The sequence below is a fragment of the Erythrolamprus reginae genome, chromosome 7 (genome assembly GCF_031021105.1).
Source record: "Erythrolamprus reginae isolate rEryReg1 chromosome 7, rEryReg1.hap1, whole genome shotgun sequence".
NCBI lineage: Eukaryota > Metazoa > Chordata > Lepidosauria > Squamata > Dipsadidae > Erythrolamprus > Erythrolamprus reginae.
Genome location: NC_091956.1, coordinates 53,811,908 through 53,827,829, shown reverse-complemented (window position 1 = coordinate 53,827,829; position 15,922 = coordinate 53,811,908). Strand labels below are relative to the sequence as shown.

Genomic DNA, 15,922 nt, shown 5'->3' with positions numbered 1-15,922 from the left:
CGAAAATCTGAGTAATAGGGAGACAGAAGAAGCATCTATCCTCCAGGGCCTTTCATCTGAAAATACGGCTGAGGAATGATTACTGACAGTCCCAACTCTAACTGCTGTTTTTGAGAAATTGAAAGCATCAAGTAAAAAAGTGTATGCATTGAAAAGACTATTTGCTTCCTTCCTTAATTCATACCTGGAAAGGTCATACAGTGTAAATAATACCATCACTTATGTGCCAGAGGAGGTAGGAGGTAGCCCAAATGGTTAACAGATTATCATAATTTGTGCTACTAAAATGGAAGCAGACAGATGATCTAATTCTGTGGGCTACAATGTTAAGCTGTATGAAATGACTAAAGGAAGGTGGTCTTATAAGAAAGGTTATGTTGTGATTAGCTCTGGCCCAGCTCCTGCCCCAAGGACTGTGGATGTGGGGGAGACATCCACATGCTGCAGGCCTGTTTTGCCCCCCCCCCACCCGGTGGAATCTGATGATGAAGGCTCCTCTGACCAAGAAGACATGAGTGACAGGGAGGAGGAGAGTGGGACAGACAGCTCAGAAGGAGATCAATTATCTATATCCTCCTTGGATTCAGAACAAGAGTTAATGATACAGCTACGCATGTGGAGAGTGATGCATAGGCAGCAACAACTGAGAGATTATTATCAAAGAAAACGAGGCCACCTGTGATTGGGTGGGGCTGTGGTAATTAGTGAGGCTGCTATAAATAGCAGCCTGTGGGTTTGGCCATTGTGGAGGATTATCTGATCGTTGTGTTTCGTGACTGCTTTACTGACTGACCTTTTGTGTGCTGATTTTTCCCCGCTTTGAAACTAAACCAGGGCAAAATGTGTTTCACTTTGTGAAAGAAGAAGGACTGTGAATTGCCTCACAGCTGCAAGCTAAGTATCACAGAACTGATAAAGGACTTGTACAAATTACCAGTTTGTTTGGAGATGAGTGCTCTTTGCTACACCAAAAGAGGGCTTAGTTTAAGTGAATTTTCATTATAAAGAACATTGTTTTGAATTTTCAAACGTGTGTGTGTCTGAAATTTGTACCTGTGAATTTTTGGGAGGAGTCTACCAGAGAGCCAGACAGAACAGGTTATAAGAAACCTGGGATGGACATAAATCCAACACCTACAGATGATTGTGTGGATATGTAAATGGTTTCATTTTTCAATGGTTTTATAATGTCCTTAATGTTAGTTAAATGAGAAAATATTTGGCTACATTTCCATTTCTAAAAAGCAATTTAATTGCTTTTGAGATGAGATCTATTTATTTGCATTTAAAGATTCTATCATATCTGATAGGGAGAACATAGGGAGACGATAAGAACAGCCAGGATCAACAAATAATAAACTAAAACCTCAGTACTGTACATAGCACCAGAAATTGTCCTCAATAATCTTATTTTCAATGGGGAGAATCAGCAGATAATCTGGAAACTCCTCTAATACTCTGATAAAGAGTACAATTAGAAATGTTATGTGGACTGAAAAAAAATTAAAATGCTCTCCCTCTTCCGATTATTTAAAGATTCACTGAATGTCTTTTTGCAAGGAATTGTTAGGAATTACTGTGCTGATTCTGATCTTGGTTACACCAAATGTTTAAAACAAGAGAATAGTCTCTGAAAATTGACAAGCCATCTTATAAAAATGCAAATACAAGATCTTCTCTATTGGATTAGTTTGGTCCAATTGTGATTAAAATGTCTGTCATTAGGCAATGTTGTTAAGTGAATCATCCCCAATTTTGTAACTTTTTGCTGCCCTCATTTTTGCTTCTCCAATCAACTTTGTTTGTCAGGAAGCTTCTACTAAGGTTGAAAATGATGAGAGACAATGCAGGCATCTGAATTGTGATCACCTGATTGTGGGACATGATAGTTCTAAGTACAGTATTGTCATAACTTTAAATGATCACTAAATGAACAGTTTAAAGATGAGGCCTTCCTGTATAATAGTGTCAGATGTGCAGATATGTCACATGGTCCCCAGAAACACAGGGCAGTTTTAGGGCATCTGTACCTATATTTCTCCCTGATAATAAGTACATTATTCTAGTACAGGGTTTCCAAATTTGGCAATTTTAAGATGTGTAGAGTTCAGCTCCCAGAATTGCTGGTTGAGGAACTCAGCCTCTGGGAGTTGAAGTCCACACGTCTTAAAGTTTCCAAGTTTGGAGACCCCTGTAATTGAGTAATGCACTATGAAATCTAGAAAGTGTTGTGGTTGGCTCTGGCCCAGCTCCTGCCCCAAGGAATGTGGAGGTGGATGCAGGGGAAACATCAACATGTCATAGGCCTGTTTTATTGCCAACAGAGGCAGGTAGTGCAGTTTCCTCGGATGAAGAAGGTGGGGGTGACTTGGAAGAGTGGGGCTTGGCACACAGCCCAGGAAGCCAATCTCCATTATCTTCGGTTGATTCGGATGCGGAAGTCTTGGACCCACGCAGGCGCAGAGTTATGCGTAGAAGAGACCAATTGAGGACATATTACAGGAGATAAGAGAGGCAACCTGTGTTTGGGCGGGGCTCTAGTAATTAGAGCTGCTGATACAAATAGCAGCGTGTTGATTTGGCCATTGTGGAAGATTATCTGATCGCAGTTCTTCAGGACCGTACTTTGCTGTTTTCCAGACTTTGTTTGTTGATTTTTCATGCCTTTGAAACCAAAGCAGAGCAAAGTGTGTGTGTCTCACTTCATTGGAAGAAGGAGGGCTGTGACGTTTCTTCACAGCTGCTAGCTAAGTACTTAAGGATTGATTAAGGGAATTGTACAGCCTACAAGGAGTAGTAGATCCTTGGAACAAACTTCCAGCAGACGTGGTTGGTAAATCCACAGTAACTGAATTTAAACATGCCTGGGATAAACATATATCCATCCTAAGATAAAACACAGGAAATAGTATAAGGCAGACTAGATGGACCATGAGGTCTTTTTCTGCCATCAGTCTTCTATGTTTCTATGTTTCTAAGGTTGTTTTGGGATGAGTGCTCTTTGCAATACAAAAGGGGTGCTTTGTTTCTTTTGAATTTTGTGATAAAGAACATTGTTTTGAATTTTCAAACGTGTATGTGTCTGAAATTTGTACCCTTGAATTTTCGGGAGGCTCATACCAGAGAGCCCGGCAGAACAGAAAGGTAATACTTTTTATATATAATTCAGCTTATTAATGAAACTCTTTCCTATGGGTTCTATGCAAATAGCAATAAAAATAACACCCTAATATCACATCCTATTTTGTCAAGCAAAGTATTCAGTGTTTCTTAAGGTTATTTTTCAGTACCTCTTTCTTTTGTGTAACCCCATCCGGTCACCCAGCATTCGGTGTATTCCATATTAATTTCTTCCTGGGAGGGCAGGCATGCTGGTTGCTGTAAAGCTAAATATCAGATAAATTGAATGCTGAACGACTTTGGCTGGAAAATAAATGGCATCTCTAAAGATAGAGGAGCAGCTTTGCTGCATGAGTCCTAGCCCACTTAGCCCAGTATTTTGTTTCTCACAACAGCCACAAAGGACATCTTAAGGGCAGTTGTAGTTCAAAGATTGAGTCATATCCCTATTGTTATCTCTGTGCCTCCACTGTTTACTCTGAACTGGCATTTGAAGAAATATATTCCCCAATCCAGAGTCTAGTGGTTGAGGCACCAAGATAGAAAGCAAAAGACCATAAGAACATGTCCTGCCTTAGCCATGAAACCAGCTGGGTGACTTTGGGCTAGTTACTCTCTCTCAACCCAACTCACCTCACATGGTCATTGTTGTGGAGAAAATAGAAACAGGAAATTGTGTTGGATATATTTGTTACCTTCACTTATTTGTAGACATAATAAAGGTGGGATGCAAATTAAACAAATAAAAAACTCAAAAGTTTATAAATCCAACGCTCTCGTTGAACATGTTCTCCCTGACTTTTTTCATTGGTTGCAGCTTGGTTGGGCCTAATACTTTTAAAGATGGAGAAAAATCCTTCTGTTTGTCCAAGCTGTGAATAATTCCATATGCCTTAATCAACTTCTGTTTTTTCTTCCTGAAGATAGAGTTTGAACATTTCTATTTGTGTGAACATCCTATTTTGATTTTCCTTTTGTACATTTTTCCATTCTTTTTCAAAACTGTACACAGTATTTTAGATGCAGGTGTACCATCGATTACTATTAGGACAGAATTCTCCAACCTTTCCAGCTTTGCAGATTGGTGGGGGAGTGGGAGAGAGGCAGGTGTAGGGTGCTACAGGTTCGCCTGGCTTCATTTGTGTGAATTATGTGCACACGTAACTGCCACTCACGCTAATGGAGTACATGCGCACGGTTGCCCAACATATCCATGGCATTATTATTATTATTATTATTATTATTATTATTATTATTATTATTATTATTATATCCATGGCCCAGTTGTTGATAGCTCATGGCCTACTAGTGGGCCATGACTCAGAGATTGGGGACCCCTGTGTTACAACATGACAATGTTAGTTATTTCATTTCCAGTCCTTTTCCTGATGAACCGTGAAAGGAATGTCCCTTTTTGGCGGCTGAAAATTGAATACACTCAGCTATCTATCATGTGGACCCCAAAATCTTAAGTTAGTTATAGAGACTCAGCGTTCTGAAGTTACTGTAGCAGATTTTCTTTAACTGCATTATTTTAAATTAATACAATTTAAAGAAATCTTTTTGTAAATCTTGTAAATCACTGTCACATTGAATATCTTGGGTACTTAGTCCTTTCATTGTTCATTCAAATCAAGATCATTTATGAATAAGATGAAAAATGCCTATCTTTGTATAAACTCTTGAGGATTCCACTTGTCACTTCATTCGTCTGAGAAGATTGGCTAAAATTGCTTCAGTTTTTCATCCAGTTAACCGTTCATAAAAAAATAGGCTCCACTTACCCTATAATTGCTAAGCTTGTGCAAGAGCTTTTATTAAGGACCTTTTTACAATTTAAGTCATTGTTGTAGAAACCATTTTGATTTTTGCTTAATTCTGCCATAGGTTTATTTGTAATCTGATTACTTTTCTACCATTTTGCCCTAGTAAGTTTAAGTTTAAGTTTAATCAGATTTGTATGCCTCCCCTCTCCGCAGACTGACCAGTTGTTCCCAGTTTCTTTTAAAATGCCACTTACATATTGATTACCTTTCTATCACTCAGGCCCTCATCACATTGAGGCTCAATTACTGCAATGTATTCTATGTGGGCTACCTTTAAAGAACTTTCGAAGACTTCAGTTAGTCCAGAATGCAGCCATGCAAGCTGTTATGGCTGTACCTAAATACACCCATATATCTCCATCACTCTACGTGCTGCACTGGCTTCCGATTGGTCTCTGAACAGAATTTTAAATGTTGGTTATTACCTATAAAGCCCTACATGGTTTAGGACCAGATTATTTACAGGACTGTCTTCTGTCTTACATGTCCCAATGGCCGGTCAGATCCCAAAGAATTGGCCTTCTCTGGATCCCATTGGCCAAGCAGTGCCAGCTGGCAGGACCACAGGGAAGAGCCTTCTCGGTGGTGTCCCTGGTCCTCTGGAATCAACTCCCCTCAAAGATTCACACTGCCCCCACCCTCTTGGCCCTTAGAAAGGCTTTAAAAACATGTCTTTGTCAGCAGGCCTGGGGCTGTTGAGCAATAACACCCTGTTCCGGCCAGTAGTGTGTTAGTAGATAGATGAGTGTTTTTCAATATTTTGGGCTTTTGTATTGTATCTTTATTTTATTTTTGTACAACACCCTGAGTCCATTGGAGAAGGACAGTTTAATAATAATAATAATAATAATAATAATAATAATAATAATAATAATAATAATAATAGTATCTCATTTGCTATAATTGAGTCAATTTGTAAGATAAGTTGTTTGTTGAATATCTTTTTTTTCTGTGTGATAGACCTCTTTTTCAGAAACAAAATCTTCTTAGCATGCAATTAGAATTGCCATGCTAATTGTGGTTTTCCTGTTTTTGGTTCACATTTTCTTACATTATGGATAGTGGTGGGTTGCTCCCAGTTCAACCCAGTTCTCCGAACCAATAGCAGCAGCAACAGGAGATTTTACCCACCTTCCCAGGATACTTCTGCACAAGAGTAGAAGTGTTGCACATGAGCACAAACCAGTAGCAACAGGTTTAGAACCCACTATTGATTATGGAATGTATTTTAATTAAGTTTCAATTACTATGGCTTATCTAAAGAAATCTGACCTTCTTGCCTTTTCCTTTAAATCTTTTTAAATTATCTTATATTTAAGATGTTTCCGCTTTTTAAAATTCTTATTTAAAATTAACTGTGTCTTCCTAGATTTTTTCCCTTCTTGGACCATATTTCATCTACTTACTTAGACTTGGAGAACATCATCTTGCTTGGGTTCATTTTTATAGTAATTTATTAGACTTGGATTTAATACAATGATCCCAATGATAGCAAATTCAACTGACCATTATTAAACAAACTATGACACTGCAAGTAATAGGTAATATTGCTAAGTAATATTAAAGGTTTTGTAAATAAATGTATACATACCACTGAAATTCAAAGGTCGGTCAAGCTTTAGCAAAGCAATGTCATATCCTGACTCTGAAATTTCATATCTGGGATGAACAATCATTTTTTGGATTTTGAAGAAAGTAGTTTCATTTGTTATTTCAGACTGTTTCAAAATGCTACTGTAAACACTCCAAAGTTCAGTTAACGGAAAGCTAAAGATAAAATAAAAACAAGGAAATTTAAGAACAGATATGTAGAAATAAGGCTGTTTTTCATAATTCTAAACCAGGGGTGTCAAACTGGCAGCCAGCGACCAGATGCGTCACGCATCTGAGGACTCCGCTCTGGGCGTTTTCCTTTCACCCAGCCGTCACATGTTCACCACCTCCCATGCACACGTCCAGGGAGTAGGCCTTAGGCAGCACTGCAGATCTAAGGCTGTCCACAGTCCTGCCTGGATGGACAGCATGATGTTACAGATTAGTGACATGCCCGTGCCAGCATCTCCATGCCCCAGTTGCTGTCCTTTCAATGTGTGTTGGTGGGTGGATGTTGGTGGGTGGGTGTGCGCGCATGTGCATGCGCAGAGGCATACAAATCTAAGAAATTATTATTATTAATTATTATTAAATTATTATTAATTATTATTAAATCTTTTATTATTATTATTATTATTATTATTATTATTATTATTATTATTATTATTATTATTATATCTGACAGCAGGGGCTCTACAACTCGCTGAGACCACAGGATGGCCCCCCAAGAAACAGGCATGGCAATGGCAGCAGCAATAACAAAAACTATCCTGTTATATTATTTTTCTGCTTCTGCTATGAACATAATTTACTCACTTACTTTTCGAAGCAATGGGCAGCTGTCAAAATCCATTGGTCACTGATGATTGAACCCCCACACTGATGGATCTGAACATGGAGTCTTATGTGCAAAGTGACTTGCCAAGGCCATTCACCAACAGAAGAGTTTGATCCTCCAACAACCCTGGACCTTTTCTCTGCTTTCTGCACACAGACTAAAACAACTTTTAATTAGACATCAGGTTTCATTCAGTGCTTTTGATACAAGATCGTAAGAATTCAAATCTAACACACTGGATGGCACACAAAAAGAAAAGCTGATTTGGAACTCCATTAACATAGCTTCTAAAAGTGACATTGATGAGTTAGTCAATTTTATTAGTAAGTATGAGACACATAGAGCCCAATATTTTCCCGTGCGGTTCAGAGCCTCTACCAGGAAGTGGATTCATGGAATTCATTTGGAGGACTGTATAGGGTGCATTAGCTTTAGGAGCTATACAAGTTCTAATGATCTAGAATGATCAGTTCTAGAAAGGGATATATAGAGCTTTGTTTTGATGCTATCTGAACTTGGTTATTTGCTTGCACATGTTTCATTATCCAATTAAGTAAGATCAGTGCTACTGTAATCATATTACTTAGTCAGATAATTAAATGTCTGCAAGCAAATAACCAAGCTCAGAAATCAACAACAGTTCAGCCCTGAGCTACATGTTTACACGTCATGTCATACCACAATGTATGAAGTTCAACATAATATAAGCTCTTTCCTTCTCTCTCTCTCTCTCCCTCCCTCCTTCCCTATTTCTCTTTCTTTCTCTCTCTCTCTCACACACAAGTATGTATATGTCTAATAGTCTAAATCAGGGAACCATCTTAATATATGAGATTGATTAGGAGCCTGAGCCCTCAAAGGTTTCAACCTAAATGAAGTTCAAAGAAGTTACTCCATGTCAAATGTATTAAGAGCAGCAAAAACATAGCAGTAAACAGCAGTTGATGTGTCAATCAATAGGTACTTTGACCTTTGATATAACTATTTGCTCAGAATTATTTGCTGAAAGCTATGTTAGAAAATTTAGGAACAAGAACAAACTTTTGAACAGCTAGATTCAAAGCTTATAAAACACTGGAATTAAGAAAGATAGAAAAGATACCAGGACATCTGAAGTTAGTATATTTAAAATTAAATGCATTTTTCTTCTTTGCTGAAAAGCTGCTTAAAGGAAAAGAATCAAAATCCAGTAGTCACCAATGTGCAGCAGAAAAGGGCAAGAAAATGTCATTGACACTGAAGGCAAATAGCATGTGCTTTATCATGAGAGAGCGAGCTGAGTTCAAGACACACACTTTTCTTGCTCCACAATTTATTCCTTCTCATTTTTAGCTGAAACCTGAACAAAAAACAGGTTTTGGGAAAAACTGGAGATTTATTGTCAGCTACAATTAACAAATGCATTCATATGCTATTCATATAAACAGGAAACACAAGGTGTGTGTTTTTAATATTAAAAATAAACAGGTTGAATTAATGGCCATGCATCTATGACACAAGAGTCTCCTGGGCCCTATCATCTCATTATCTTAAACATCAAGTTCTAGTTCTTTCTTAAGCATGGAAGGTGGCTGATGACTTTGTGCCAGTCACTCGCTATGAGCCCAACCCACTTCACAGGGTTGTTGTGAAAAAAACTAGGTTGAGGAAGGAGTATTGTGTATGTTTGCTTCCATATAAAGTAATAAAGGCATGATTAAAAAATTATAATAAATAAGTAAGTAAACCTGATGTCAGCTTATAGACCATTAAGGACATTAAAGAGTGAACAATTAAAGATCTATAATGTCAAATTTATATTGAATATAATTTATTGAAACAAAATTTAATAAATATTTGGCATCAGTGGACAGCCTGCAAATCATTCAGTATAATAAATCATGAAAAATTTCAGGAGTGAAATGATGGGAATAAGTTTCTTTAGTTTCTTTGGTGTCAGTAAATATTTTAAATTCAAAAGTTATGAAATATTGATAAAATGAGAATTTCCATCCTTGAGAACAACCTGCAGGGCTGAGTGACCTACTAGTACAGGACTGGGAGAATATTAGTCCAACATTTCTGGAAATGATAAGTTAGGGATGATACAAGCAGCAGTAGGCTACTAGCCAGAACACTAAATTGTGCTCGCCGCAGCGACTCATAAGTATTTGCGGAGCCAGCGTGATTTTGCTTCTGCACCTGTGGAGGTAACAAAATCATGCACGGAGCCACAGGTGCACCCGTGTTTCGGTGAGATTTTTTTGCTTCCACACATGCCGAAACACTGGTGCACCTGCGGCTCCGTGAGCGATTTTGCTACCACCAGAGGTGTGGAAGCAAATTATGCTGGTCCCGCAAGTCGCAACAGGGAGCCCAATTTAGCGTTCTGGCTAGTAGCCCACCACTGGATACAAGTCTTCCCAAAGTGAATGAACATCTCCCGTTCCATCCTATAAAGACAACAGAAGAGGACTGAATCGGATACTCACCAGGGCTTTTGCTAGTTTGGCACAGTCTTAAAGAATAGCCTGAAACTATTCCATTCTCAGTCTCAATATTATCTGGGGACCCATTGGCTGACATTCTTAAGTAGCATTTACATTTGCTATACAGGAAATAAAAGAAGCAATATCATTCTAAAAATATTCCCCCCCCAAAAAAATAGATCATGGAAATGTTCACATTATGGTTTTGTACATGAAACGAAAGCACGTACCCTTGTTGGTTGCACTGCATTTTACGGAAAACATAAGTAAAAAATTGGCAGCGGATGGTCATTGTACAAAGTTGCTGGCAAGCCTTATGCCCACTGACATATTCCACATTCAGTTCTGTCCCACCGAAGTTTAATTCAGGATAGGTCTGGGAATGGCACGCTGCAATCAATTTGTAAATGTTGTGAAAGTATATGTCAAAGACAGATTACAGGCCAAAAACTGATCGTGCAATTTTGTTTTAATTAGGAGCATTTTGAATTATCTTTTCATTACCAGGTTCGGCTCTACGGCAGTTCAGGAGACTGAATCCTGATATAACATTTGCTCTTTCTGTAATTTTATCTGGTTTTTCACTTCTTGAAGTCATCATCAGACAGGTATATCTAAAGCAAAGCACCAAATAATCATGGCTAATATTTGACTGTTTCAAGTCCCACACAGTTGTACAAGAACAAGGAAACAAAAACTACTGACCCAGCCTTAGCTGAAACAAGAAACAGATTCCTTGTCACAAAACCCCCCTCTTTATTTATCTCCTGTAAATTAATGTCATTCACACACCGAAATGTCCAGGCAATAGTTAAGAGTAACTGCAGCAACCGACCTTATCAGTTCCTTGCAATAATTGCCAGGCCTTGAGCTCCCAGCCACAACGAGGCAAATTAAATTCTGGCAAGCAATCTCTGAGGCACAAAACACAATAAGCCAAATCTTCAGAAACCTGAACTGTTGTCTCCTACGACCACCACTCCTCTTTCCTTCTATTTGTTCCGCCAGCCAGGGAGGGGGCATTCAGCATCCACATGTGCATTGTTCCCAAGTTGACTTCTTGTCCTCAGTTGTTCTCCATTCCTAACAGCTCTTGCATACATGCATCTGGAAAAGGCCCCAGCTGTTCTTCCTCCCCATTTATCTCAGCCTCCAAAGGCAGCCGCCTCTCCGGTGGCTGGGAAATGTCAGACCACCCTGGCTCTATCTGTGCATCTGATGCAGAACATCCATCAGAGCCTTCCCCAGACTCCAGAGCTGGCCCAAGTTCCTCCCCAACCTTCTAATCATCCAAGTATCAGGCCACAGCAACAACACAGATTTCAGGGAGGTATCTTTAATGGAAATTTTATATAAATACAGAACCTTGGAAAGTGTAATAGACATTTTCTGGCCTCATCCATTATAAGTCAATGAAAGTGGAGTTTCTTCTAGTTACTGTATTTTTCGGAGTATAAGATGGATCTTACTTTTTGGGGAGGAATATAGGGGGGGAAAATCTACCTACCAGGTGTTGTGGTTAGTTCTGGCCCAGCTCCTGCCCCAGGGAATGTGCAGGTGGATGTGGGGGAAACATCCACATGCCGCAGGCCTGTTTTGCTGGAATCTGCCAACGAAGCCTCCTCTGACCAAGGAAGCGTGAGTGACAGGGAAGAGGGGAGTTTGGCAGACAGCCCAGGAGGAGATCAATCATCTGTATCATACCTGGATTCTGAACAAGAATTAATGACACATCCACCCATGCGTAGAGTGATGCATAGGAGATAACAACTGAAGGATTATTACAAGAGAAAATGAGGCCACCTGTGGTTGGGTGGGGCTGCTGTAATTAGTCCTACAGATAAAAGTACAGCTTGATGTTTTAGCCTCATGGCAGTTTATCTGATTCATTGTTTCATCAAGATCGTGGTTTCTGTGCTGTTCAAGATTGAGTGGGGACACTCTGGACGTTAGAATTGGACTCAATTTCCCAGTTATTCGGTGAGCAATTGGATTGCATTTAACCTGTGCCTTGTGTGTACCAGAAAATCCCTTTGACATATAAAAAGGGAGCTGTTTCTGTTTTTCTGTTTATAAAAACTTTTGGGTTTTCCTTTTATCGTGTGGTGGGTGTCTTCCTGGACTAATTACCCTGTAATTATGGGCGGTTGAAACACGCCAGCAGAACACCAGGTATTCATCTGGCTAGTGTCCTTAGTCTGATCAGCTTCAGCACATTATTTTTTCCCCTGGTTAGGGCTGAAAAAAAAAATTTCAGAGAGAGCAGGAATGAAAGCAAGCCTGCAAAGTCTTAGGACAGGAAAAACTGCTTAGGAGGGAGTAGGAATAAAAAGAAATGCTGCAAACCAGAAAGATCGTTAGCACCACTGTGGTATGACCGCTGTGGTATGTACTATGACGTTACCAAATTTTGATTAGATGGATAGAAATACCCACTGCAAGGTATCTCCTGTCACAGAACCATAGAAGGTAATAGAATAAATGCTGAATCCTTGACAACTTTTAGAAGATTCAGTATATTTAGGTTATCAAACTATACTCACCTTTGGCTTTTTACTTCCCACTCACTGCTGAAAAATGTAAAGAATAAGCAGTTTGGACGATAGGTGCAAACTGTTCTACATACAAATTTGTCAGGGGTCAAAACCTTTGCAACAGTAATTCCAAAAAATGCAAAATGTTGAAAAAGGTCCATTTGACAATCTGCACAGAAAATAAATTGGCAAAGTCATAGTAGAACATGCAGTCATCAAATTATCAAAAAACATATGGATTGAGAGAGAAAAGGTCTACAATTCAGATTCTGCCAGAATTTATGAGAATCATGACAGAAAATGTTTGAGTGCATAGAATAGTCTGTCCCAACTTGATGTCACCAAATGTGTGAAGACTTTGGAAGAGCTGCAGTCCCAGTATATCTAAGGGATGCCATACTAGGAAAGCTAAAATATAGTGTTTCTCTACAGCAGTGGTTCTCAACTTGGGGGTCAGGACCCCTTTGGGGGTCGAATGACTATTTCACAGGGGTCGCCTAAGACCATGAGAAAAGACAAATTTCCCATGGTGTTAGAAACTAAAGCTTCTATTCTGTCGCCTTGGGACATATTTTTACAATCCGACCAATCAGATGTTTACAGTGGGGGTGTCCCTCTGGCCTTCCTGCCAATCAGCTTAAAGCTCTGTTGGGAGAATTGACGCTACAATTATGGTTGGGGGTCACCACAACATGAGGAACTGTATTAAGGAGTCGCAACATTAGAAAGGTTGAGAACCACTGTGATATAAGATGGGAATATGGGACAGGTTCAGAGGTTTTATGGTTAGTAGAATTTGACACCAAGCCATAAAGAACAAATCAGAATCACTCTACACTTTGTAAACACGTTGATGTTCCTGGTTTTAAAAAATTATAAATTAGTACACCCTCATTTGGTGGAGGGACTGAATGAATGTTGTTGGGTGGTGGGAGCACATTTCACTGTGCATTGTTTTGTGTTATGTATATTCTTTTATATTATAAAAATAAAATATATTTTTTTAAAAGAGAGAGAATTGGCTCTAGACTTATGGTTGGGGGTCACCACAACATGTGCAACTGTATTAAGGGGTCACAGCATTAGAAAGGTTGAGAACCACTGCTCTACAGGATTAATCTTACCATAATGCCTAACCTACATAAAATTGCAAAACTTATTCAGCACACCAATTGCAATTGCATATCAAGCATAGGAGACACGTCGGTTACTACAATCTTCACTTAGAAGATGGATGGGGGGCATGGTGCCATATAGTTGCCCTTTGAAAATATGAGTTAGATAGGGACTGAAAGAAACGCACTAGGATGGGTTGATTTTTGCTTGACACAAATCTTAGGTGTAAATATTAGCTTAGATTGCAAAAATAATTTAGAAGAATGTGCTAAAATATGCAAAGAACATTATGAATCCAGATAAATTATATTATTCATAATAAAATTTGAAACAAGGACAATTGGCATTCGTATCTATAGAATTATCTTGTAATTGCCTATATCAGTGATGGTGAACCTTTTTTCCATTGGGTGCTGAAAGAATGTGGGTGTGCGCTATCGCGCATGAGCTAGTGCCCACACCCATAATTCAATGCCTGGGGAGGGCAAAAACAGTTTTCCCCACCCCCAGAGGCCCCCTGGAGACCAGAAATGGCCTGTTTCCCATCTTCTTGTGGGCCCAGTAGGCTCTTGTTTTGCCCTCCCTAGAGTCCAAAGGCTTCCCTGTAGCCGAGGGAGGTTACAAATGCCCTCGCCCATCCTCCCCAGAGGCTCTTTGGAAGCCAAAAATGCCCTTCCAGAGCCTTTGTGTGAGCAAAAATCAGCTGGCCGGCGCACACCTGCATGCTGGAGCTGAGCTAGGATATCTGCTTGCGTGCCAGCAGATATGGCTCCGTGTACCATCTCTGGCATCCGCGCCATAGGTTCACCATCACTGGCCTATAAGGTCTTGCTATAGACCTTCTAACGTTGTGGGTTCTAAATGCGTGCACATGTACACATGACACCTGCGCATGTGCAGAAGCATCCCGGGCAGGTGAATGGAGCCTTCTGCTGCCATTGCTACTGATTCACAGAACCAGCCAAACCAGGAGCAACCCACCACTGCCTTGTAGGGTTGGGAACTTGCTCTATGGAGCAAGTTTCCAATATGGTCCCATCAGATATCCTGGAATTTCAGTTGCTAAAATGTTCAGCCAATCTCAACAAATGTGGAGGGTGACAAATTGGAAAAGTGTCTGGTATGATTCATATTTACACACCGTGTCTTAAAACAGGCTATGATACTATCCATACTATTTTTTTTAAGATAAAGGAACTTACCTGTTTGTGCAAGTTGGCATGGTTTCAATGAAAATCCAGAGACAACATTCCTAAGCTGCCTTATATCAGTTGGGGTTCCTGTGCTGCTATATTTCAGATAGCATTTTTTACTGGATAAGAAAAGAAAACAGATACTATTTAATACAAACTTCAGCTCAGGCTAAGCTTGAAGACTCATGTGTTTTATTATAAACATATCATGACCTGGGTACTATATGACACACAATTTGTTTGGATTTGCTTAGTGTCTGTGTGAATTCCAGCCATGTGATTTATAGCCGAGTGCAATGGGTAACCACAATCAATGTGGTTTATTCCACTGCAGTTCAATCCAAATCACAGTTTTGAGTAAAATATGACTCCAACATCCAATGTCTTTCTTAATCTTTCATGGTGCTATATTCTATTGTTAAAATTTATAATTTAGAACAAAGTATAGCAATTAAAAGAGTTTAAAAATTCTACAGTTTCTATATAGGAACTATACAGTTCCTATGTAGGGTCGACAAGAAAAAGTATTTCTCCAAATCATATTTATATCACATTGTTAATTCACATAATTTAGTAATATAACATGCAATGATGGCCAATACTTTAGACAGCTTCAGTGCAAAAAATGACTGAACTGAATTCATAGAAAAATATGATATTACCTAAAGCAATAGTACTTAAATTCTAGATGTATAGAATTATGATGGCAGATTCCGGTAGAAAAAAATGAGATGGATTGAAAAAATACAGGCGATCAGTAAAAGACAACAAAGTTTCTATATTTCTTTGCTGCCTTCTAATATCAACCATTTTTTTTTTCAACCCAGATGTAGTTGTTACAGTCCATTGAATTAACTCTAACTTTTGATGACTACAGGATACTATTCTTGGTAATATTTTCACAATGTATATTCTTCTTAGGGCAGAGAGAGGTTGACCAGCTCAAAGTTATCCAGCCAGCTTCCATTCTAAAGACAAAACTAGAATTCATGTTCTCCTAATTTCCAGTCCAGCAACTTAACTATTGTAACCTATATCAGAGTTCTCCAATCTTTCCAGCTTTGTGAAGCAGTTGTGGTGGGAGGGGATGGTGCACAATCAGCAGGCAAGCATGCGCACACAGCTCCATTTGTGTAACAAGAGGGCAAACTCACCCACAGCTTGCACAAATGGAATGCACACGTACCTCTCCACTTCTTGTGCAACTGAGGATGTGCCATCTAAAATCACCTGA

The 15,922-nt window shown here is 39.2% G+C and overlaps 1 protein-coding gene across 4 annotated transcripts in view; it reads right to left on the bottom strand.

The window, feature by feature from the left end:
* KLKB1 (kallikrein B1) overlaps window positions 1-15,922 on the bottom strand; it is a 60,945-nt gene that overhangs the window by 29,901 nt on the left and 15,122 nt on the right. For 3 of the 4 annotated variants that reach the window (XM_070757582.1, XM_070757584.1, XM_070757583.1), the window contains exons 6-13: window positions 14,698-14,807; window positions 12,389-12,548; window positions 10,350-10,459; window positions 10,076-10,235; window positions 9,849-9,964; window positions 7,360-7,534; window positions 6,538-6,713; window positions 3,291-3,386 (exon numbers count right to left, since the gene is read on the bottom strand). In XM_070757582.1, coding sequence (XP_070613683.1) covers window positions 3,291-3,386; window positions 6,538-6,713; window positions 7,360-7,534; window positions 9,849-9,964; window positions 10,076-10,235; window positions 10,350-10,459; window positions 12,389-12,548; window positions 14,698-14,807 — 1,103 coding nt within the window. Of the gene's footprint in view, window positions 1-3,290; window positions 3,387-6,537; window positions 6,714-7,355; window positions 7,535-9,848; window positions 9,965-10,075; window positions 10,236-10,349; window positions 10,460-12,388; window positions 12,549-14,697; window positions 14,808-15,922 lie in introns of all 4 variants that reach the window. The other variant, XR_011559622.1, reaches the window with a different exon arrangement.